This window comes from Cephus cinctus, unplaced genomic scaffold, assembly GCF_000341935.2.
Source record: "Cephus cinctus unplaced genomic scaffold, Ccin1 Ccin1_scaffold0814, whole genome shotgun sequence".
Lineage (NCBI taxonomy): Eukaryota > Metazoa > Arthropoda > Insecta > Hymenoptera > Cephidae > Cephus > Cephus cinctus.
In genome coordinates this window covers 372,676-397,845 of record NW_014333409.1, presented here as the reverse complement: position 1 = coordinate 397,845, position 25,170 = coordinate 372,676, and the positions used below count along the sequence as shown (strand labels likewise).

At 41.3% G+C, this 25,170-nt stretch overlaps 1 protein-coding gene and 1 long non-coding RNA gene across 2 annotated transcripts in view; both read right to left on the bottom strand.

Moving 5' to 3' along the window:
* The window catches only part of LOC107270751 (protein turtle), a gene marked incomplete in the record, with an annotated part of 104,179 nt that overhangs the window by 4,733 nt on the left and 74,276 nt on the right, over window positions 1–25,170 (bottom strand). Inside the window, 13 exon segments of the mRNA XM_025088081.1 lie at window positions 11–1,691; window positions 7,280–7,373; window positions 7,739–7,966; window positions 8,087–8,272; window positions 9,766–9,801; window positions 10,564–10,620; window positions 10,813–10,985; window positions 11,374–11,645; window positions 11,710–12,119; window positions 12,225–12,512; window positions 14,769–15,044; window positions 15,850–16,075; window positions 22,283–22,416. Coding sequence (XP_024943849.1) covers window positions 512–1,691; window positions 7,280–7,373; window positions 7,739–7,966; window positions 8,087–8,272; window positions 9,766–9,801; window positions 10,564–10,620; window positions 10,813–10,985; window positions 11,374–11,645; window positions 11,710–12,119; window positions 12,225–12,512; window positions 14,769–15,044; window positions 15,850–16,075; window positions 22,283–22,416 — 3,560 coding nt within the window.
* Window positions 2,093–4,413, bottom strand: LOC112494808. The gene is made up of 2 exons (XR_003060657.1): window positions 2,526–4,413; window positions 2,093–2,391 (listed from the first exon to the last, which is right to left on the bottom strand). It is a non-coding gene; the product is annotated as an uncharacterized LOC112494808 (long non-coding RNA).

The window sequence follows — 25,170 nt, the reverse complement described above, 5'->3', positions numbered from 1 at the left end:
CCCCCCCCCTCGTTCGTTTATATATATTTCATTTTTTTCGTTCACTTTTAATTCTCTGTTAATTATCAATTACCTTAGGATTACGTTAATGTTAATTCTTGTTAGAAGGTATACAGCACGTAGTACAGTTTCTTTGGAGTATTATGCCTTGGGACCGAGATGATCCTGTTGAGCCTACGGGAACACCTCGGCCACTCACTTCTTTTACTCGAGAGTGAACTCTGACCTTTCACCCAATCGATTAATCATTAAAATTAGCGGTCCCTTAATGTTTTTCTTCTCTCTTCATTTTCATTCTTCACTCTTCGTTTCGTAGACGAGAACTCAATAAGGTCTACGGTAACCGGATAGGATGAAGCACGGTGATTTATGAGATCTCGCTATTTGCTCTTCATGGTCGTTTTGACGTATGTCAATAGTATATATATAATGTTCTGGTCGGTTACTGGTACTTGAAATTCGATCACGTTTATCTCTGTTGTTTCATACTGTGATGTACTTTGTGTGATTATTAGCAAGCACTCTCGAGATGAGCACTTTGTCGTCTTCTAGCTTGTCGTTGGCGAAACTGATGGAATTCCGCCTTCATCGCTTGCACCCTGGCCTCTATGTTATCCCTAGTGTACCTGGGTGCCTGATGATGAACAGTGTGTACTTGATGAAGATGTGGCCCGTGTATCGTATGCATCTGATGAGTCGGTGGTCGTTCTTCTCTGGTAGGTGTGGAAGCCGAGGTCGGCGTCGGCGTACAGGAAACTGGATCGAATTCGTAGTGACCGTCGACACTTCCAGCGTCGACTGCAGTCTGGGTCACTTTGCCTTCCTGAAGTTCAAGCCATCGGCCGATCAAAGGCGGCGGCGGTGGCCTGTAGGGCGGTGGTCGCCATTCGGCAACAGTGGATCCTGACCTGGAGCTTTGATTTTGTTGGGACGTATTTTTACTACCAAAACCGGAGCTACTAGACCTGCTTTCCGGCGATGTCTCCAGGTCTGGCGATGCTGCCAGCTCAGGTGCCGACCTGGCGTGCCTTGCGTGTCTTGGTGGTAACCGCGCCCTGGGTCTACCTGCTGATTGTGGCGGCGACGAGGTCGCTAAGGGTTGAACCGGAATGAACCTCCTGGACTCTGCGTGTATAGCACGTAAGGACGGTAATTCCTGACTGTAACGTTGGTGAACGGATTTTAGTTGAAGGTATCCTGGTGGCGTCGGAAAGGATCTTTCTCCTCCGGATGAAGGTTGTCTGACTGAGCTGAGATCACTGAAGTACATGGGCGACCAAGGTACGTGAGGACCGGCTGGTGAACTGGCCAAAAACCTTGGGGAGGATATGGTACATATTGCACCAGGTCTGGGTCTCGTCACAGCTGCCACGACGCCTGCCAACTGTCCTCCTGGCAGACCCACAGAGACTCCACTACCGTCGGAGCGTAGGCTGAGTTGACTGTTGCCCACCAACGGTCTACGCCAGGATGACTTGAGTCTCGTCTTCGGCAGGAAGCCGCCGTCGTCGCTGCTCGAGGCGTCAAGGATGCTGTTGTCTGCCGAGCTGATCACCGAATCCGCTATGACGAAGCGGCCGTCGGCCGCCCGGGAGATTTTACCCAGCGGCCGTCCACGGGAGGAGTCCGGAGTGTCAGGACTTAGGATCTCACGAAGTAGACTTAGACCTGGTACTCGGCTTTTTCTAGGTCTACGGTAGATACAAGCGATGTTAGATGTGGTAATGGCGATTGGCAACAGCAACGGTACGAGCGTTGCAGGAGGTAATAACTTCGCTTTCCTTGTCTCTCTCAAGCCCTAATTCAATCAGGCAGCACCAATCGGAAAAAAAAGAATACATGCTGACTTCCTGAAATCCTAAAGCAATGACAAACTCTCTGTCTGAAACATTGTCTTTTATCAGACAATTTATGGTAACGACCTCCTGCAACGTCGACCAGAAAAACAGCAACGTGCAACAATGACAAAACAGCACAGACAACGTAACGAAAAAAATCATATGTCAACGAGAGTTACTGAAAGTAACTTTGGATGCAGGCAGGGATATATGGCATGCCCATGCGCATTCCGGTGCGAAAGTGATAATTTTCATTTTTTTTTTTCTCTTCAAGGGTCAGAGTGACGTGGGGGAAATTCAGTGGCCAACTGGACAGTGATAGGTGAAAGGTCGTGAGGGCTGTGGTGGTGGTGGTATCGGGCAGTGAGTAGATTCTCAATTCAAATATAATTTTTTCTCAATCTCTTTTTTTGTTTCATTCTTTTTTCTCAATACTGATTTTAAAATTTTTTTCTCTGCAATTTTATACGACTTTTCTTTGTCTCATTTTGATTCAATAGTGTTTTAGTAATCGTGGATTTAGGTGCTCCGAAACTCGTCACCTTTTTTCCTCCTTCGGGTCCGGCAGCAAGGAAAGATCGGGGAGAGAGAATGTTGTAACACAACGATTACATTCACAAAAACAATCGTGGTGATGATGACGATAATAATAAGAATAATAATGAACGCTAAATAATTGAACGTTACTTCTAGGCGGTGGTGTTGGGAGCAAATAGATCATCGGCACGGTTCACGGCCCGGATGCGCGTCTTACGTGAATTCCAGCGAGTCACTGACAGAGAGAGGCAGAAGACAGTCGAAGAAAAAGATTGGATAGTGAATTATGAAAAATTTTTTTTAATTAACATGACGCTAAGTTGAGGCACGAGTGTAGGTAACGATAATTCATACGAGTCGGACGAATGGCAATAAATTATTCGAAAACCACTCGTCTAAAATTCGTATAAACGAATCATTGATAAAAGCATAAGAAATCAATGACGACCAAGATTTGTTATAAGGGATCATTAAAAAAAATTATACCAGCGAAAAAGATTGGCAAGAATTGTAATTTTTATTAAATAATAGTTTCTTCAACTATTTCCAAGCTCGTCTCTTGGTCGTCATCGGCGATAAAGGCCATTCCGCAAGAGACGTGTCTTTCAAGGCAAGAACGTAGTAAAGAAACAAGATAGAAGTACAGATGAGTAAGTGGAAGTAAAAGGAAAGCAGTAAACAAGTAGAGAGACGATAAAGGTAATGCAAGGGAGATAAAACAATTTCAACGAAAAGTCATCTTGAAAGGAAACTGTAGAATTTTCTATAGTAGCTTTTACCACTGAAGGGTCAGACAATACAACAAAATATAAATGGCAGATATATAGCAGAAGCAGAATGAAAGTGTCAAAGAGATTGAAGAAAGGGTGAAAGGAACGTAGAAGGAGATGCGAATGGATTACAAGCATAGATAGGGAACAATAAGAATAGTAGAAGATTGAATCAAAAAAGTAATGGTCTGAGAATGAGAACGAAAGTAAGTCAGACAGTTATGGGACTGAATCATTTTGATGTCTCTGAATCTACTTGGATGATAATATCTGGATACTAAAAACTTATTGATTATCAGATTTCGATAAAAGTAATTCAACGACGATATCGTGCAAATTGAACGAATAAAATGGGGCGGAGGAGGGGACAATGGTATTTTGTATCTGGATATTCAGATCGTTTAAGAAATCGGAGTACCTATTTTCCGGGTCCCTTATATGATACGTTATTTTTATATAGTTTTTTTAAAATGGCATTATGGCTCGTTTAGAATCGAGACAGTGAAAAGAATAAAAAGGAACGAGCCTTTAAAGTACGTGTTATGTACAATTTCTATTTTTTCGGCAAGATTCACAAGGATCCATCCGTTCGGAAATATAATAGACCCATTTTTTTTTTCAAAAATTCCCCACGCAATATAAAAAAAGTATGACAAAGGACTCTCGCGATTCATCGATTATGGCTGTTTATAGATCCCGATAAGGATGCCAATAGGAAATTATGTACCTTAATAAAGGATTATAAGATTATAAACGTTATACTAGATGATCAAAGTGGATGATACGTAAAGCGAGTCTTGATGACTATTCGAAGCACGTGACAATTGATAATGAAAAGTTTATTCAAAAGTATAAAAAAAGGACGGTGCTCTATATGAAAAAACGTCACTGAGCAGGGTAATGCCTGTGCAAGTAACAAAATGACTAATAGAGGTGATCAATGAAGTGAGCGAACAAGTGCAAAAGTGAATAGGATCCCAATGAGCAATGGAATATATAAGAGTTAAAAAAAAAAGTATAAAAAGAGGATTTATAATAATAAAAAAGATAAAGATAAATAACATACTGTAAAATGAGCAGATAGCGAGATAGAGATAGAAAGAGAAAAGAGCCATAGAGAAATAGATAGAAAGACAGAGCACGTATGACTTAAAAAGGCAAGTATAACAATAAAAATATTAAATCGCGAATTGACCGATTAATAAATAAAACAAGCCCAACGTTAACCGGGCTTCATATCTATGTACTCCCTAGACCGCCGAACAGATAAGGGTACTGACTGGAATTACTAGTGAGTCCTAGCTGTTTGCCTGTATTGCTCATCTCATCTACAGTCATGACAATCGTCCTAAGTAGTAGATAGTAGTAGTAGTAGTAGTAGTAAGTAGTAGTAAGTAGTTGAGTAGTAGTACGTAGTGGTTGTAATAGTAGTAGGTAGTACTAGTAGTAGTAATAGTAGTAGTAACAGTAGTAGCAGTAGTTGTTGGTAGTGATGGTGGTTGGTGAGAGGGTGATGTGTCCCACCGCTTTAAGGGCGTTCTTTCGATTTTCTTTATCGACCCCCGGTCGGTCGACTTTGACCTTGGGACTCATGATGGCTATCAATAATTAATCCCGTGGGTATTCACGTTGCTAGCGGAGGTTAGGCTTACTGTTCCGCCTCTCTATGATAAATACGCTCTCGTAATCTCGGTTTTCGAGATGGAGCGCGTGATGGTCACGATTCGGGGGGGCCTCGTGGACCTGCTCCGAGATGGCAGTGGCAGGGGTTACTTGCGTAGGAAGTGGTTGATGAAGAGGTTGTGGTTGCGGATTCAACGGGCTGCAACGGGTCAGCGTCGACACTGACTCGCCGCACGCGTTTAAGTTTGTCGACCTACAGAACACACAGAGGACAAGAGACACCACGTTGTGTGTCGAGCATTGATTCGAGAAGTCACCATGTTATTTTTTTAATTTAAAGATTTTTTTCTCCCCTCTATTAAGTTCAGTCTAAGTCGTTTCTTAATCCCTCTTCCCTCTCTTTTTTTTTCATCTTTGAGCAAAGTTGAAAAAGCATCTAACAAACATACTATTTCTAGTCTTTGTTTCTTGCAACTCAATGCATATATATGCCTCTCGAGAGAGAGAACTTTTGTTACACAAGACTGTTTTATCATGTTTTTTTTTTTTTGGTTTTCCTTGTAAATATACTTATAGACTGTTTTTAACCTATAGCTTTGTTTGCAAAGGCTAAATAGGGGCCACCCATATACTAATTTATGTATTCCGGCAGTGGCTGAACCGTCCAGCCCGTTCTGGATATTCAATGACGCGAATGATTTTCAAAAGTGATTTCGCGCGCGCAACACACAATCGGGAGCAATCGAGTGCGCCCCAAGGAAAATCATGAAGGAGTAGGAAATAACGTTGGATTGGATTTTCGTCTTGTAAAAGGATACTTTGGGACAGGGGATTCCCCGTGGCTGTACAGTTTATACCTGTCGGAGTCCCGTAGCTCGGGGAATCCCCGGGGACAAATAGTACAAGCGGAACCTCAATAAGAGATTTACACAGAGAGACGAAAAATAGGGGGGAAAAAAATAACAAAAGAATAATCTCTATTATTAATAATAGAGATTGTCACTTTTTTTTTCACTAAAACAAAATGGAGAACGGTCATCAAAAATAATTGGTCGTTGTGGTAATGGTGGTACTGGTGGAAGTGGTGGTGCGCAATTAACGATTGATCTCATTACGAACGTAGGATACGGGCTCGTAATTAACAACAATAGTACCTTGGTACTTGTCGTACGATATTACGCGAATCCGAGACAATAACTAAAGGTTAATCCAGAATAGGCATCACTGCAGTCGTATTGTGGACTTTTGGATGCCATTACGACGCGATATGAATCAAATAATAATTTGTGTAGCCACGCGATCAGAGATATATAAAGATAATGATAGAAAGAGAAAGTGAAGAGAAACAGACAGAGACAAACGGAAAGATATACAGGATTTATATTAATATACTATAATCGGTGTCTGATGTGCGTGTGATTTTTAGGCATGGGTGATTTGCCATATACATTATATGATATAATATATATTCATAGTATATGTATATTATGATCGTTATATCATTATAATATCGGTATATCGGTGACGGGTAGAATATACTTTCATCAATCGATCCCCGGTCTCGTACGATCCGGGTGTACAGAAATATAGAAAAGTAGTCGTTATAAGATATAGAGATATACAGTGAGATATAATATTATAATATTATATAGGGTGAGTGGAACGCGTCGCACTCCAACCTCGTCCAGAATACCTCTGCTGCGGTTAAGTCTGCCGGTCTCTAAGAATCTAAAAGCTTATGTGTTACAATGGTAGACAAGAAGACCAGGGTTTTCGTGAGGGCCGATGTACTAGTCGCATATATTCATATATATCTATATATCGATATAATATATAATATATATATGATATATGCATATACAGGATCCATATGAAATTTTTCTTTATCCTCGTTTGAGCTCACTGAGTCTTCTCGTACTTCAGATATACATATAGGTATATTAATATATATCGCTATAGCAGCAAACGAATATATTCATATACTTATGCATACTGAATATATACCGAGTGATCCGTGAATATTGTTGACGGTGCTTTGGTTTACCTATTTGCTCGGGGACTTAATCACTAGACTGCTAATCCTAGTAGTGGCCTCATATATATTATTTTTTCAAATTTTGAATTTGCACTCACGAGTATCATCGCTAACTAATAGAACGGTCAATGTTCTAAGTACAATTAAAACTGTATATGAAAGTATCCAAAAGGTACGCGGGAATGTTCTTTAATGATAGGTACTAATTATAGTCAACAGTGATACTATTGGGATGTAATTATATCTAAGAAGTATTTAATATACTATACAATATAGTATAGTATAGGTGAAATATATAATAGCGGTGATGGGAAACGCGAGTGCAAACTCCCATAATATATTCTACGTAATATGTAATAATCCCGTGTTATATCTAAATGTTCCCCATATATGTATATTATTTTTTTTTTCAGAATCCAAATAATAATTCGAATCCTTAATATCTGTGAAACATGGGTTCGAATATGGAAACTCACTTTTTCAAAGGCACTGTTCCTTGGAGCCCCTGCCCGGCGCCATTCCGTGAGTCGGTGACCCGACAGGCCACCATGTTATACGCTGAAAGCAGTTCTATAATGTTACAAAATTATGTTAAATAGGTATATGTTCAGGTTTTCAGGTGCACGCCCAGCCTCTGCGTTGCCAGTACCGTTACACCTTGAGAATGACGAAGATTCTAAAAAGGTTGGGTACCCTTCTCCTGGGCACTATGATATACCATAGTAATAATACTAATAGCAAGGAAAAGTGAACTCCGAAGTAAATCTATATATTATTTTGTGAATTAGATAAGAGTGAATATCTTTGATTTTTAAAGTACCATAAATCATTTAAGAAAATGTCATCTCAGTACACGAAACGGTTCCCGGAGCACAGACGCAGGCTGTGATGTCAAAAATGAGTAGACGCAGACGACGTTCCGCCACGGGGTGTACCTTTCTCTTGTTTTCGTCGCTTCCGCTTGTTGCATATCTTGACAGCGCATATGCTCAGGATGATGGCGACGATGAAGAAGAGTATACCACCCACGATACCGGCCGTGATGGCCTTGTGCTTGACGTGTGCCGGAACCAGAAACTTGACGACCTCGCTGGCGCCATAATTCGTCGACGAATTAGCGAATACTTGAAAGTAATAGGTTTTCCCACCGACGACATTTTTCACTGTTGATAAGAAAAACAAAAAATGTTATTTTACAATTATACGAATTCGTTAATATATTTTCTAATGGTTTATCAATTATAATTATTATTGTTCAGCTGATGAAGACTCATATTACTCACTTAGGAAACGGGTTTCCTCGGGTCGGATTTGTCCCTTGTTGACCGTCTTCCAGTCTCCATCAGTCTTGTACTGGATCGTGTAGAACTCTACCAAATGACTTCGTTCAAGCGGTTGCTCCCAGGTGATGAGGAATCCGTTGGTGACCTCCGTGATGGTCAGGTTCCTGGGCGGACCTGGCTTTGGTCCTGATACGAGAGAGGCTTTAGAACGAAGGACGATTCTTTCAGAGTCCCGGAACCCCCGTGGGGAGGATCCCGAGCAGAGAATTCCGAAGAGGGTCGCGCGACAGATCCACGAATCACCCATTTTGCTATTAAGGCAGTTCTCATAGGTACGTATAATTGGCTTCATCTCGGGACGAGGACGATTAATCCTTGGTAAGGACCTACGCCTACCGATGGCCCGGCTAGCGCGAGCCTCGCGAAAATGTAAATTCGTGACGAGGTGACAGCGGACGAGTAAGATAGAGTAGAAAGAGAGAGTAAGAAAGAGAAAGTGGAAAATGAAATGAGGTAACAAAAATACACGCATGACTTTTTTACGGGACAATTTTTTTTTTCATTTTCACCAGTAAGATTTTGCAAAATCCTTGTGACGTATACAAGAACCGTTTTCGCGTAGGATTTTAATTCGCCATTGTGATATAATGCAAAATTAGGTTATCGCGAAGTTTTAGCCATTTATACTTCGCAAAATTATTTTGAAAGAAAAAATGTTAAAACACGTCGACTGATTTTAAATAACACGTTAATTTTATGTCTACTCTTTTTTTTTGTCTTTCTAAATTCGCAAACTAGAGCCAGAGCATGCTGTTTCAACTTTGCGCACCGCTGAAATACCTCGTCCTTTGATCAATCGAACCAAAATCAGTTGTAGATCGTCAAGTGTCAAACGGTTTTAACGTTTACCAGTGATTTCGACGGATTCTGGTTTTTTTGTTCGCTTTTAATAGAAAAAACAAATAGCTTGAAAAGCGTTCGTTTAACGCCGATAATATTTTTCTCCAAGAGCACACTCCAGGTTTGATTTTTTAATTTCTCTCTCGTGTCGCCCGCTTCCGCACGCCTTCATTATTGTTATTGTTGTTACCAGTTGCAATTGAATGGAGATTTTTGCGTTAGCGCCGAAACGACGATGTACTCGAGTAAACAGCGTTGTTAAATGTTCACGAGGGGAAACGCGAGTGTAAAAAAGTGCGGATATGTACAGAGTATATACGTTTGACAGTTTGAAAACGGTCAACGAATGTATATGTATGTAGGGAGTGACCCCACGCGTTTTACGAAATAACGAGATTTTGTGTTAACTGATTTTCCCATGGTACCTATTCCACGTAAATGTACTGATTTTATGGGTCCCTTCTGTTTCGCTTTTTTTTTGGGTGGTAAATGTTTTTGGATTCATTATACAGCTTGTTTGAAATTTACGTATTTTCAAATTAAAATAACGAGGAGTGTGGCTCGCACAAACTAATTTTTTGCGAACGGCATTTTTTGAGATACGGTTAACGTTTCATTTTATAAATAAATCAGGGTTTCCAAATAAATGTTGTAAAGTTATAAAGACAAACAATTGTTCAGATGAATGAATAGATATGGAATTGTATAGAGAACAAATTTGTGGAAACATAAATTTTTTTAATAATATAAATAAAAAATGAAAGTAAATGCAGTAATACCTTTAGGACGCATGATTGACGGGTGCACGGGATTTCCTGTGGAATTAGTTGATAATATAAGAGTATTATAATCTAAGATGTCTGAAATGAGAGAAAAATATGAAAAAACATGAATGATACTGATTTTTGTTTAAATAGAAAACTCAAAATTTCATATAGTAACCACCCAAGTAATAAATGTGTTAGTATCAGGTACAAGATATAGAAATAACACACGAGACAAGATAAATTAGTATTAAGAAAGAAAGAAGAAACGAGAAAGAAGCATAGATCGAGAATAGAAATATCAAATAAATGAAAAAAGAGAAATTTTAATTACAATGAAAAAAAAATGTATTACAGCACATACGCCAAGGGTAGAGATTAAAGAAATGGTTAAATAAAAATATAGAGAAATTAAAATCAATCAAAGCATAAGGAAACGATCAAAATATCCCACCAGAAATGATAAATGAATCAAAGATCCAAATAAAAGATTAACATCAAAGGGAACTGATAAAAGCAAAAGAATCATCATAAAGTAAATCCCATAAAGCAACATCCCATAGAGTATTTATAGTACAATGCCAATACGACGGTCGGCCTAATCTAATGTACCCATGGACATATTCCCAATTCATAGACTATTCCTCAAGAACAATAAAGGGAAACGAGGTCCTCGTACCAACGAAACGCACTCCAATTCGCTGTAAAACTATACGAATACACGTAATATAGAATTAAGAAAAAACGGCAGAGTCGTGGATCTAATGATATATTCGACGGTATTTTCTATGGGTTTTTTCCATAGTGGCTTACCACTCTGATCGGATGGTGCGCTGGATGCCGGAGTAGCTGAACGAGTTCCTCCGACATCTTGAGGCGTGAAAAGAAAAGGAGAAAAATAGGAAAGTCATGGAGTTCAGGTATTAGTATCATGCACAATTGTTATTAGTGAATTCTATTCAAATATTTTAACATCAGTATGACGTCTACGTTATTAAAGAAATGATTCGTTTGTTTGCGAGATTCATGATTTTTCTTTTATCCGTCTCTTTAATTACTCACCAAGAGTCCGCAAGGTGATGACTTTGCTGAGCATACCGTCACCCAGGGCATTCTTCCCGATTACCTGGAATTCGTACACCGTGCTGGGGGTGAGTCGGCTTATGGTTACCGATGTACTTCCGGAAGGAGTTACAGGAATTGTGGTCCATTCGGAAGTACCAGCTTCTCTGTACCTAAATAAGAAAAAAAAATCATACATTATTTCATCAATATATTACATCAGTGATAATACATAAGTGATGATAATAAAATGTTATTTTACAATTTTGTAAAATGTTATTTTACAATTTTGCATGGGTACGACTGGAAAGATGTAAGCTTGTTTATTTTTTTTTTTTTCAATGAAAAAAATTAATTGCGTTAAGTGGAACGAATGAGCACGAAATTTCTACGGTATAAGCGTCGTGAATTGTTAAAATTTTATTTAAAAATTTACTAGTATACATACCAAATTATCCGTAAGCAAATTTTATAACCTAAAGTTCTTCAGAGTCTTATTATCATCCGCATCCTCGTAGTCAAGTATAAAAAAATGATAAAATAATTACTGCCGTCACTTACCAGATAGTGTAATCCTGCTTGTAATCAGGACCACCCGAGTATCCTGGTAACCAAGTGAGATTAACTTGGAATTCACTAGCAACACCAGTAACGTTATAGGGTGCATGGGGTTGGGTGCCCTCGACGATGAGTTGCGTAGTGGCCATTATGGTCGCCACTTCGTTCGACGCGACGCACTGATAATGACCGAAATCAGAACGCCTTAGACTTTCAATAGTCAAATTACCCTCTACGACTTTAGCCCGGTTCCGTGGAATTGGTGAACCATCCCTCTGCGTGGTAAATGGTATAATTAATATAATAGATAGCGTCATCAATTGAATAAAATGAACCTACCCTTTGCCATTGAATTATAGGTTTTTGAGTGCCCTCAGCTTCTTGGGCGACGCAGTGCATCTCGACGGTCTCGCCCACCTTCCTCTGGTAGGATACATTGGGTTCCAGGATGAAGACAGGGGGATTTCTTACGAGCACCTCCATAGGGGCTGAACTACCCTGTGTACCCTGAGCATTATACGGTGTGCACGTGTAACGTCCTTGATGATTCTCATTGACTCTGGTGAACAGGAGAGAACCGTTATTCATGATAACGATATCTTTGGTCTGATAAGGCTCCAGGAGACGTTTATCCTTGGTCCAGGTGACATACTGAAGGGGTGGATTTGCCTTGATGTAACACTGTACCACCCCGCCCAGACGGAAAGGCAAGTACTGAACTGTAGGGGTGAAGGTCACCTTGGCGGGATCTAAAAAAGATTTTTTAATTATTTATCAAGTCGCTATAGTTTCTGTGCTTAAATTTAATTTCTTGGAAACTACCCTGTGAGCTGTTCGTGATAACGAATACTCACACTCCACATTGAGATAGGCACTGGCGCTTTGTGGTTCTCCAATGCCATTCGTCACTTCGCATAGATACTGGCCTGAATCGTCAGCCCTTACTGGATTAATCACCAAACTCCCATCCATCCTGATGGACACCCTCGTGTTCAGAGCCGAAACCTCGTTGATAGGTGCACCCTCTCTGAACCAGCGTACCGTTACGTTACCCGGAAGTGCTTTGGCTTCGCATGAGAATTGTACCTTCTCACCCTCGAGTTTGGTTTGATTAGTGGGTGGTACCATGATGACAGCTCCACCTAGTTAGAAGAAACAGAAAATTAAATACTACAAAGAAACAACCGGAAGACATATAAATTAATGATATCGCCTCTAATACCAAGCCGTAGCATATGTATTGAATTATATTTATTACATCATAATCAAATTATCCACAAACGGTCTAAGGTCTAACGGTCTAATATCAATGAAATCCTAGCTCATCTCGTAGATATACATATATGTATATATGTGATATAAGTTAAAAAACCTTCACAGAACCAAGCGGGAGGAAATCTGTAGGTCGTCGCCATTCCGACGCCGATACAGAACCCTGGAAAAAGGGATTAAGGTTGAAGTGCTGCCAACAAAAGGCAGAAAAAGGAGGGCGCCTAAGGTTTGGCATCACTGAAAGCCAGAAGCCTGGTACGTCGTTGAATTCTAAAAGTTGCCAGTTTTCATCGACAGGAAGTGTCGTCGTGACATTCTATATAAGGCATATCGCGTTTATTTCACGAACTTTCGCGCCCTGTGGAGCTTCTTCTCTGTCATACCCTAACGTTGGCTACGTTTTCAACGACTACAGACGCCATCGCGAAAACCCGTCTATCGGGCGTCGCGACCCTGCCAAGCCGCGACATTATAATAGCAGCGCCTCCGGCGTCCCACTGGCATTGATCGGAACGTCTGACAAAGGAGGTAAGAGAGGAAGAACCTCCTCAAAAGGAAAAGAAGGATCTACCGGGACAAAAATACACACCCGATGACCCAGCCTCTATACTTTTTTTTTCACTCAAGATATCCATCTCCACAAATTCTATGATCCAATTCACTGGAAGACTTCTAATAAAGAAAACCGAATCTGTCAAAATCTGAGAAAAGTCGCTGATTGCAAACCGATCACGATTCAACCCCAAAGCATCGCGGACGATAAAATCAAAAGATCCTCGATGTCAATGTCTCGACGGCTTACAGTGCCAAAAATCCGTAGTCGTTAACGAGGGATTACATAAAATCTCGAAAGTTGTAAAAAGACAAGAAAAAATTTTTCAAACTCAAAAATTGGATTTAAATCTTTTAAAAATCTAGGGTGGCTGCACAAAAATATAAAGTGCACCGCAGGATCCTTCGAGTACACAAGTCCTACATGGCGAAAAAAGAACAGGAACGTTTACTGGTCAGGATAGCAATCAAGCCGAGTTAGCACAGTCAACGAGACACATGGGCGTCCAATTGTAACAATTACCTATAGACAGGTGGTCGTTATCCACTACGAGGTAAACATTGCCTGGTTGGTCAGCAACGTAGCCATTATCGAAAACTATGGCAAATCCAGCAACGAATGCTATACACTGTCAATAGATCTTTTCCGGCACGAGAAACATCGTAAAATACACGGGAGGATTAGTTCTGCAGCTGGCGCTTACCTACGACGCACAGCGCCACGGATTAGCGTCCAGCATGGTAACTATTCCCTTGTCGTACTAGAATCATGACTGGCGCGACAATCGCTGTCACTGACACGACCTACCGGCAATAGAAGACGTACCGATGGCAACGACTGTCGCGCCCATAGTCGTGCTTCTAGTACGACAAGGGAGTTACCGTGATGGCCGCTGTGCGTCGTAGGTATGCGCTAGTTGCAGAACTAATCCTCCCGTGTATTTTACAATGTTTCTCGTGCCGGAAAAGATCTATTGACAGTGCATAGCATTCGTTGCTGGATTTTCCATAGTTTTCGATAATTGCTGATCAACCAAGCAATCTTTACCTGGCAGTAGAAAACGACTACCTCTCTATAGAGAATTGTTACAATGGGACGCCCTATGTCTTATGTTTACTCTGCTAACTCGGCCTGATTATTACCCTGACCAGTAATTGGTTATATTCTCCCTTTCTCTGTGTACCAACTGTAAAATCATTTGAAATGTCACCTGATTTCCGGACAAAGGAGACGCGACCGGTAATAAATTTTATACCAGTCCTGAAAAGCATATACGGCTATTCTATCCCGCATATTCTTTTCATCTCTGAAGAAGCACTTATCCATAAAGTTTATTGGTTTCAAGCTTTACGAGATTGAAGAGTGAGTTTTCTGAAAAAAGGAACTTCAAGAAACTGGACATCATATACCAAAGGTCCCATGGGTCATTTCTATAACCATGAGAGCCACCAAATGGGTCGTCCCTATCCCAACTCTGATAACGCCACGTTCGAGTAGCACTTAAGGGATGAAAAGGTCGTGTCGATAAAATTAATCAGGTACCATTAATCAATACTAAAAATATTTTACTCACCAGCTACTATCACTCTTGCAGTGTGACTGATCTGACCTTCGCCATTTCTAGCGATACACGTGTAATCACCGATATCCTCATTCTTAATGGTAGACAATCGTAATTCCGTCCCATCGTTAAAGATACCAATGGTGTTCGATGGCTCCACTGGATTGGCGTCCTTGTACCACAGTATCTCAGGCGTCGGGGTGCCTTCGGCTTGACAGTTCAGTATAATGGCGTCTCCGAGATTCACGTAGATCATGTCCTCAGGTGTGATGCTGAATCTAGGCGGTGCTGCCAACATATAAAAGTCATAAAAATAAGTACCAGAAAAAGGTATACTGACAACTACGAGTACAAGGGGTAATAATTAAAATACAAGGGTAGTCAAAATAAAAATAAAAGTTTTATCCCGCTAGATATTACGTGATACTTGCAAACTTTTGGGAAGACCATTAGACGGTCGACCGCTGTTAAAGAAAAGATCTTAAACGCTTTCTGGTGCGCCGTGTATTTCCCTTTGATGCTGCCTCCTGGAGGCTTCAGGAGGAGGAGGGGAGGGAGGAAGGTTGTCGAGGTTGATGCTGGGGGTAAAGGAGCAAGAGAGTGTCTAACGGTTTACAAACGGAAGAGCGTAACGAGAAGGGATCTAGCTGTCTCACTCTGTCTTACCGGCTGACTCGCTGTCACTCTCTCGCTCAACTCTCACTCTCTGTCAGTCTACCCAAATGATTCTCTTCTTCCCACTGTACCCATTTTCTCTTCATACACGAGAAAACGCAGCAATAAGTCTCCAGCTTGAGTATTTTTCTCTTCCCTCCGTGCGACTTTTTTTTCCTATTTTTTTCCTAAGACTAACTTTATTTTTTTCTCTCTTTTTTTTTATCCAGCCAACCCCCCGAGCCTCTCCTGCTCCTATTACCGCAACTCTTAACCGAGACTGTTCTGCACGGCGCTCTGGTATTTTTCGTCACAGCATCCACTGGGTGCTTTACGACCCGTTAAGGGAACTGTGTCTGGACCAATTTCTTGTAGATGTTTTGGAGATTTATATTTTATCCTTTTTTTTTATATATGGATTTAAGAACGAAAAGCTTACCGTGTACGTCCAGATGGAACCAGGTACCGTTCTTGGGACTGTTTGGCGACCTGTTGAGGAAGACGACCTTGCACTCGTACCAACCCTGGTCGCTCTCCCGGATGTTGGTGAGATTTAGGCTCGCCACTCCGTATGGTGAATTCGGGCTGACCTTTGACACACGACCTTCATAACCTTCGCCGCTGTGGGTTGGATACGACTCGTACCATATGTATATCGGTATCTCCTGCCCCTTGCATCAACACCAACAAGCAACATAAACGAGGGATCGTGATGAGCAGATCGAAAGAGGGTGCAAGACAGACTTAATCATCAGAAAACGTACTTCCGGGTACATTTTTTATTTTTACTATACGTCTTTGGGTATATGAATTTCCGGTAGTCATGATCTACCTGAATTATATATAAATTACTTGCACCGACTTTATTGAATGAAAATGATTAAGGGTGCAATGAACAGGAAGTGACGTCCTTCAAGGAGGATCACTTGCCTATCGGTATTCAGTTCCAATGAGAAACAACGATATATATACTGTATATAAGTAATCTTATATACTTCTACTGTTACTTTAGAACTGTTCAGCATTATTATACAGGCAACGATTCTATCGCGTGCTCGCGAGCTGCTCAACCATATCGCCACCCATTTCCGGTTTCTTGGTAAAATTCAAACAGCAGGAAAATCTATGTGCATCTATGTATCAAAGGTAGGTATTATGTATATCCAGGAAGAACATCCAATTTTCCCGAGACACCCAAGGGGCGGCGCGATATAGTCCCGTTCCTGGCACCGTGCACCGACTCGGTACACAGTAGCAGCACGTATTGCTGTGCCCCAGATAAAATAAATGACGTTATCGGGCAAAACGGCAAATAAGCATGCATCGTGAGCGGAGGAAAAAAAATTGTGCAGACGAAAATCGTACATCTAATGTGACGTATGCAGTTATACGTAAATGTAATTTTAATGGTATTTTGTCGGTTTTCTTCCCCAATTCCGGAATACGTTGGGCATCAACTCGTTCAAACTCATACTCCATTTTCAACTGACCTACTTATAGCCACATGCAATCAGCTCGACGGCTCGCGTGAATTCAATATTTCCCAAGGCGCTGACTTCTCGTGCAACCCTATCCTGACACCCTGTGAACACTACGGATGTTCGTTGATTCATGTCGCTGATATTGATGGCCAGCGATAGGGGTTGGTAGAGTGTTATTTGTGATTTTAAGTTATATTTTTTTATGTTACCACGTCGTGATAACTTTTGAGAAAATTGCGAAGGAGGGAGAATAGGGGATGAAAAAATATGTGGTAGCTTCTTGTCGAGGATTTATTTAAAGAAGGTGGATTGAGTCGAGCGGATTAAGGGCTGCGGATGATGAAAGTAGAGAAAGGGTGAAGGATACAGGGTTAAAAATGCACAAGGTGGATGAGTGAGTTTAGAAGTGAAAAAAGAAATTAAAAAGCACCTGAAACCCTCAAGGAAATTAAAGCGGCTCTCGAGTAGGGAAAGGGGTTGAAAAAAACATAAATGTAAAGGAACTCGCTGTTCCGACCCCCCGTACGTTACTTTGTAAACATACAACTTTCCATATAAGTGGTCAGGGATGATGGAGTTTAGGGGTTGGATGACGTACCGAGATGCATCACCGCGAAAAGGGGTTTTGCAAGGGGTTGGTTTGCAGGGATGCGCAGAACTGGAATAAATTAAGATTTTCAAGTGCGCCTCCGTAAGGGATGTAAGAGTTTCACTACTTTCCCAGCATTTCTCCCCACTTCATGCAACCCTTCGCCGACTGTGCCAGGTTAAGCCCCGGAATTTCCAGTGGAACGCGAAATCATCCCTTACCGTCCAAGGGATAAAGTCGACCCATGTAGGTCAGTAGACTCTTGGTCCAACTTGAAAATTCCACCTCACCAAAAAATATAATTTTCAATAATTTTCTTCGCCCGCTCTCCTTGCACCCTTAACCTGACCCAGTCTCATCTTACAGGGGATGAATCGTCAAATAAAATCGCGTCATACCCCAAATCCCCGAAGCAATACAAGCCTGCTCAGTCTCCGGTAAGTAGACAACGTTTATGCCACTTTAAAAAAGGAACTCGCGGCCCCGCTGAATTATGCACCGCCCTGTACAACCACCAATGTCCATACGAGCCAACCTGTACCCCCCCTCTCGTCCCGTACTACCACCCCCGACCCACGATCGAAGAACATTTCAACCCTCTCCGACGAGCCAAGAGACTCGTTCCCGTTTGCAGGACGTTCGACATACCCGCTTCCATTCTTGGAAGCTACGATATACCGGGTGAGCAGTAATAAAAAAGAGCTCAAACCTCCCCTAGGCATCTACCGATAACCTGCTCTCTGTATTTCCTACCGGAAATGTACATACGATAAGTACGTATCGTCCTGCGTACATGAACTTTCAACCCCCCCCCCCCTACTACGTATTCGCAACGAAGAGTAGTTACTAATTATCTCGTTACACAAGAAAAGCTCGAGTCCCGTACCTAGAAAGTCTATGGTTGGTCGCATAATAAAAATCCCCGCCAATTAGCGAAGATAACGAGTCGAGAGGGTCGGACTACGATAGAGGGTTGCAGGTAAGTAAATGTGTAAGGGTTGTAAGACAGGGGTGGCGCAGCAGGTCGTACGAAGGGGTGGGATCTCAAGTGGTGAGGGATCAAGGGGTTGGTAACCCTGACACAGTTGAGTAGCTGAAGGCTCCGGACTTGTATTATGTATACGACCCCTAACCGTGCAGTCTGGCTAGTAACGGACATTACTACTGCTACTATACACCATTGCTCACTACCCCTCCTGGTGTACACCCTCTATGCTACATACTAAAAACCCATCTACGTATGCATGGTGTATATCTATATGCATTACCTGGACTTCCGCACATGAATGCTTCTTAACCTGACCCTTCGCCCCTCCACAGCCCCCCTCTCTCCTAGCCCCAATCCCTTTCTGACATCCGCAGCCAAACAACGTGCAGGTTTTACACACGGAGGTAACCTGCCTTGTACCCTGTCCTATTTTTCAGCCAATTACGGGTTAACAGGCTAACGTCGAATCGATATTGTCGCGTATGTACAGTGGTTCTCAATTATCTGTACAATTTGCTTGGTTTCCTTTAAAATAATACCCGTAGCACGATAGTGGAATTTACTTGTGTCTGTTGTAAACGTAAAATATTATGGCATCTAGGAATTTTTTTTTTTATGACATAACGATTGCGGCGCCACTGAACAACGTGGCCAGTGCAGACAATACATGATACACAGTGCTAAAATTGCAATTACTAATTCGATGGTGCAAATTTTAATCGCGATTTATAGAGGGATACCAAGGGGTTGAAACAAGTGGGACAGCCATTGAACGAGGATGAAAAAAGAGTTCAAAGGTCAATCCCTCTAAACCGAAAATAAATTAATATTTCTCTCGTCAATTTTCCCTGACATTGATTCTACCCATACCCAGCCCTTCGGCCATTTATTCGATTAGGCTGAAATCCTGCAGAATTCATCCCTTCGCAGGGATGAAATTTCTTCGTGATAAATAATTAACCACAAGCCTCGTCAGAGATCGGCAGTTTCGAGCCCTTTGAGACGATACTGACAAGAGTTCACCGGGAATTTTTATCACTGGTTGATTAAGAGTATTCTTAACCCTCTCTGCCGCAGACGTATTTACGTCACTCGATCTGCCTATAGTCTGTCCCTCCTTTTATCGAAAAAAAAAACAAACCCTGAAATCCAAAGGATTATTCACCAAGGATTATTTCCATTGTACCAATAGAAGACGACAGCAATCGGTCGTTATCAAGAGGGAAAGAGAAGCACCCCTTGTCAGACCAAAAGGACGAATACCGGAGTCGAGTGGAAACATCGGAAAATTGAATTGCAAGGGAAGACATCGTAATGTTTGCGAAACTGACTCGTGTCTCCATTTGTTTCATTAAATTACCTACGGTACGGCACTGCGACGTAAAGTCCCATCCCCAACGAGCGTCCACGTTCTACCGGAAATGAAGCCGGAATACGTCAATGGAAATAACCAAGGAGTAAAATCTGACCGTGAAATGAAATCAGTGGGGTAAAAATGAGGGAAGAAATGTTATTAAATTTTTTTAATAAATACCCCTCGAATTAACAAACAACGAACCCGCGATATTTAATACACAAGGGATATCAACGATTGCGTCATCGACCCATGAAATATTATCTACAGGCACCAGACACTTCCCCTTTCGATAGGCCATTATCTACACTGACTAAATACCAAGGAATACGAAACAATGCTACGAGTCCTCTTCACCAACCCCCCCCCCCTAACCCTAATTTACATTTTACGCCCGTGTTTACAGTGCATACCGGCTGCATCGTTCGTGTAATCTAATCAGGAATTCTCCTCGTGGCAGCGGTGCAAGAGTATCCTGGTGGCACGAGAAACGTCCCGTGTACAACAGAAGATACTGTTACTCGGCAGTGGTAGCCCCCCGTGCCTGTACAGACGTATATACATATACAATACTATAAGTACAGTCATACACTTTTAGGTATAGTGCAAACGTCCACGATGCATCTAGCTATATATACATATATATCACCCGGTACATATATGTCCACCTTGGAACGTCAGAGACGTAGAGTTTTATGCGGGCTTCCTCTTTCGTCCAGTGCAGCACGAAAGCGCAAACAAAATGCATTCTCGTGTTTCGCGACTGGGCCGAGTCGAGGAGACTCGGAAGTACTGCTGGATCGGAAGTAGAAAAGGAATGAGACGGTGAGGGAACTATTGAGCGTTGTGACGTCATCAATTCTGTACGGAGCTGATTTAACTAGATATCTATATATCTATACATATAGCTTGGTAAGCTGTGTATATTTATATAGGTATGTTATCTATATTCATGACCAAGGGTGAAGGGGGGTAGTGTGCGGTCTGACTCCCGGTGTAAGAGTGAACCCCCCGACATCTTGGATATGAAGTCCCGGGTGCTGGAACGCAATTGTTTACGCAAAGACCGGCAGACAATAACGTCGGCCCAGTGGGCTGATTTAATTAGCTATGCAATTAATTAAGAGTCGCCGGGTGCGCCGTGTCAATATTGAATTCACCGCGTGAACATCGCATATTAATAATCGGCTGAAACGTGACGTCGTGGCTGGCATAGATTAGCTTGTAAATTTAACACACAGCTATACACGTGATATATATATTGTGGTCCAACAGCACGTTCTAATCTATCCGACATGCAGCATGCTACGATTAACTTTTTTTTCCGATTACATTTTTTTTTCTTGGTGACAATCATAAACAGACGTTGAGAAATTTTGCATTTTTTTGAAAAATTGACTTTTTTTTGTATGCTTTTGTTTTATCATGTACTTCGCATGCTGTCTAGGTTCGTATGCGGTTTGACGAAAATAATAATGCAGAAATAATTGAAGGGTAATTATGAAATAATAATAATAATAATTGTGCACCATCCAATGAGACCCGAGAGTCGCGCGATAGTTACCAGCAAAGTCATATCGTTGCACAAATTGCACTTGGTTGCATTGGGTGCAACTGATCGACCTCGATGTTAAACAGGGGTCATACGAGGGTAATGTATATATGATGGTAAATACTATATGTACTAATGATAGTATATAGTCAATGAAGGTTAATCGGATGCGATTATTCGATTGATTAGTATAACGGATGATCGTGAAATGTTAATTAATACCAAACAGGCTCTGCCCTCTCCAGTCCATATTGGATTTGCCAAAAAAAGCGCATCTCTTGCCAACAATACTAAAAACAAGGAACGTGTATGTAGACGCAACTATTGAAAAACGCCTTTCGACAGTGGCGGCGCGTCCCGTTCGCCGGCAACAAGAAGAAGCAACGTGAAGCCACGAAAAATGAATAAATTATTCGTTACGTATGATAATCTAGGCCAAGACAATATTATTACTCCATGATTATTTATCAAGTCAGCGGTTGCAACAATTTTTTTTTTTTTTTTTTTAACGACGTAATCAAACCACGCGGGCCACCGTTCTAAATTAAATTCCTGTTTCCTTATTGCGCAATTTTTTTTTTTTTTTTTTTTTAACGACGTAATCAAACCACGCGGGCCACCGTTCTAAATTAAATTCCTGTTTCCTTATTGCGAAACTTCCGTCGTGCTTTGATGCCAGATTTCTTTGACTGCTGTTTCAAGTGGAATAATTTTTTTTTCTTTTTTTTTTTTTTTTCTTTGTCGTCCGCAATTCGCTCTATTGGATCCGAGCTATCGAATCGCTTCTCCTTTAAGACTTCTTTTTTTCGGAATGATTCGCTCAGTGACAACAGGGACGTAACTTCGCTGAACGGGGCCCTCGTTCTTTAACTCACGGATAGAGCAGAGGGTGTCGTCCGATATCGTACCGTTTCGCCTACCTTCTTCTCCCATTGGAGAACGTAGGGCACTGGGTGCTCACCGGGGAACTCCACGTGACAGTTGAACACCACGCTCTCCCCCAGGATAGCTGTTATGTGCACTGCATCCTGGTGACAGATACCTGGAAAAAATTTTTTTTTTAAATTCTATTATTTATATATGCATTACAAGTTATCACAATAAATTGAATAATACCGTGTGATATTTTGAATTTTGAAAAATTTTCAAAAACTGTTTTTTTTACACAAAAAAGGTAAAATTATTTTTTTAACCATAAACGGTCCTCGATCCTTGCCTACAATATTTTTATCCCCATTCCTAATAATCGTTATCGCCCTACATCTGCTCCTCAAACTTTTCTCAGCAATCTCAGCAACAGCTGCGTTTCTAAAGCGAATCTACGACGACGCGTCCGTAATCGAACCTGTCGTCGCGACGACCCGCCGCTCCCGCTTCAATAAAGTTCTCGCAAGGTGCTTTTAAAAGAACGTCGATGCTCTTGACGACCCTTAATGGCCCGGAACGATTAGTGAGCGCGTTACACGCCGTTTCAAAAGCCACTCGTTCATACAGGGTGACCCATACCATAAGCACTGGTACCGGAAAATTGGTGACGCGATCGAAATGACTTCTCAGCTCTGACGGTCGAGTGCTCCACAGTAGTGGTCGCTGTCGCGAAGGATAACAACGCCTTTATATTCACTATATATATGTGTGTGTGTGTGTGTGTGTGTGTGTGTATATATATATATATATAGCCGAAGATATCTACAGTAAAATAACATTGGAAATTCTATCAGCCGCCCCAAAGTTTTCCCAATGCCATTATTATTAATTTCGGTAACGGCTGCTACTGGCTTGACGAACTTCCACCTTATCGGACTAACTCCTCAACCATTATACATATACAGAGTGTCCTCTTTGAAATCCATCAAATCCATATTCCTGATTGCCTCTTTATTCAAAAAGAACATTTTCTCTACCGAAAATTCACCTTCGGTACTTCGCTTATACACGTAAGATGTATTAATAATTTCCAGCAGCGAAAGCTTCCGGCAGTGTTTCTATGAATCCTGATTAATACAGCAGTGCTTTCAAAGGTACGTAGTTACTGATCCGTGACTATACCGTGTGTGCTTAACTCAATTGCAATATTCCCGACTTTGGCTAGCTCCAGTCTATTGCCACGGAAGCCCCCAAGCTATACGGACGTACCCGTGTCAAAGGTACGGCGACGAAAACTGTTCGTCGAAGCCTGGCAAAATTACGTTGGCGTACATAATGCCAAGTACACGTGACATCAATTAAGTACATGATACCATTTGATAACCGGTACACTGTCGTGCTGTATATACGATTTGAAGCTTAATTAAATTGTCAGATAAAAGCGTGGTGAATCCATTGATAATAATGACAATAAAATAGTTCAGACGCCACAACACTGTAAACTGTGCTTTCAGTGTAATATCTAATACAGAAGAATTCGTGGTTAGCTAAATTATATATCGACTGATAACGACCTATCAGCCATTGATTATAATTATTGTTATCTATATATATATATATATATAGCAATGTATTTCATGTCACCGCATATGTAATAAAGAGTATCCGGGTTGATGACGCATCCGGTCTTGTTTGCACGAGGTTAGGGGTTATCATTGATTTTCACGTATTATATCGCTATCGAACCTTTTGTCAGTTATGGGCTAATTTCGAATAATATTTGCAAATGTGGTATTCCTCTATCAATCAATGACGTAACCGACGTACCAAAGGGGGCACACACAGTGCATAAACGTAACCGCGTGAATTGTCATGCTCTGGGTTTTTGTTCGTGGTTTTGGCAGTGCCGTAATTTTCACGATTTTACAGGGTTCCCTGGCCCGGAGCCCAGAAACGAAATGAGTCCTGGAGCCTTTCGGTGAAAAGCGTCGCGACGCCTATATCGACCCTATACACGGGACAATAGTGCAGTAGAAAGAAAAAAGACTGATAAAAGTGGAAAATTTCAAAAAAAAAAAATAAGAGTAAGAGTGGAGATGAAAAAATAAAAGGGTAAAAAAGAAGCAAAAGAGAAAGAGAGTCAAAGATTGGTTTCCAACGGAAAGGAGAGTGTCGAACATTGACGTCGCGACGACTTTGATCGCCCAGAGAATCCTTGTCCTATTGTTGAGACGCCCTTTGTTCCGATTATTGCCAACTGGACGGATGTACACGTGTAAAACGAGATTTTTTATTGTCTCCTCTCTCTCTCTCTCTCTCACTGTCTTTCACTTTTTTCAAATTTATCCCGTATTTAGACCGCCTCTCTCCCTGCTTAAAAAATTGCCCATATATCCATCAACTAATAAGGGAACAGACAACCGATAATTACGATCAAATTTGAATTTTCATGTGAACGACTAAAGGCGTTTTGCACGAATAACAGTTCAACGTACTGCTTGACGTATATTAGCTTATTTGTGTATGAACTTCCAATTAACATTTGACAGTAGTGCCAACGTTATAACCCGTCATCCATAGAAATTGACGAGAGTCAGTACGCACGGGTCTGACTCACCAGGTACGTATCTACTGTCTATGTTGCTTGAGGTTTAAACTGGACTATTCTACCTTGTTACTCGGCATTGTTATCATACGTAACGCACCGTGACTTCACGATTGATTAGAGACAAAGTAATAGATCCTCCTATACGGAATGCTTGAAAATATTTTCAACGAGGTAAAATATGGGGATTTAGATTTAAAATGAAAATAAGAGGAAACAGCAGCAACCTCAGGATTTGCCAGATCCTGGAGTGTACATAGCCAATTTTGTACGGCAGAGAATATGCAGACCTATATACTATATATGGGAATCGTGCATGCTAAA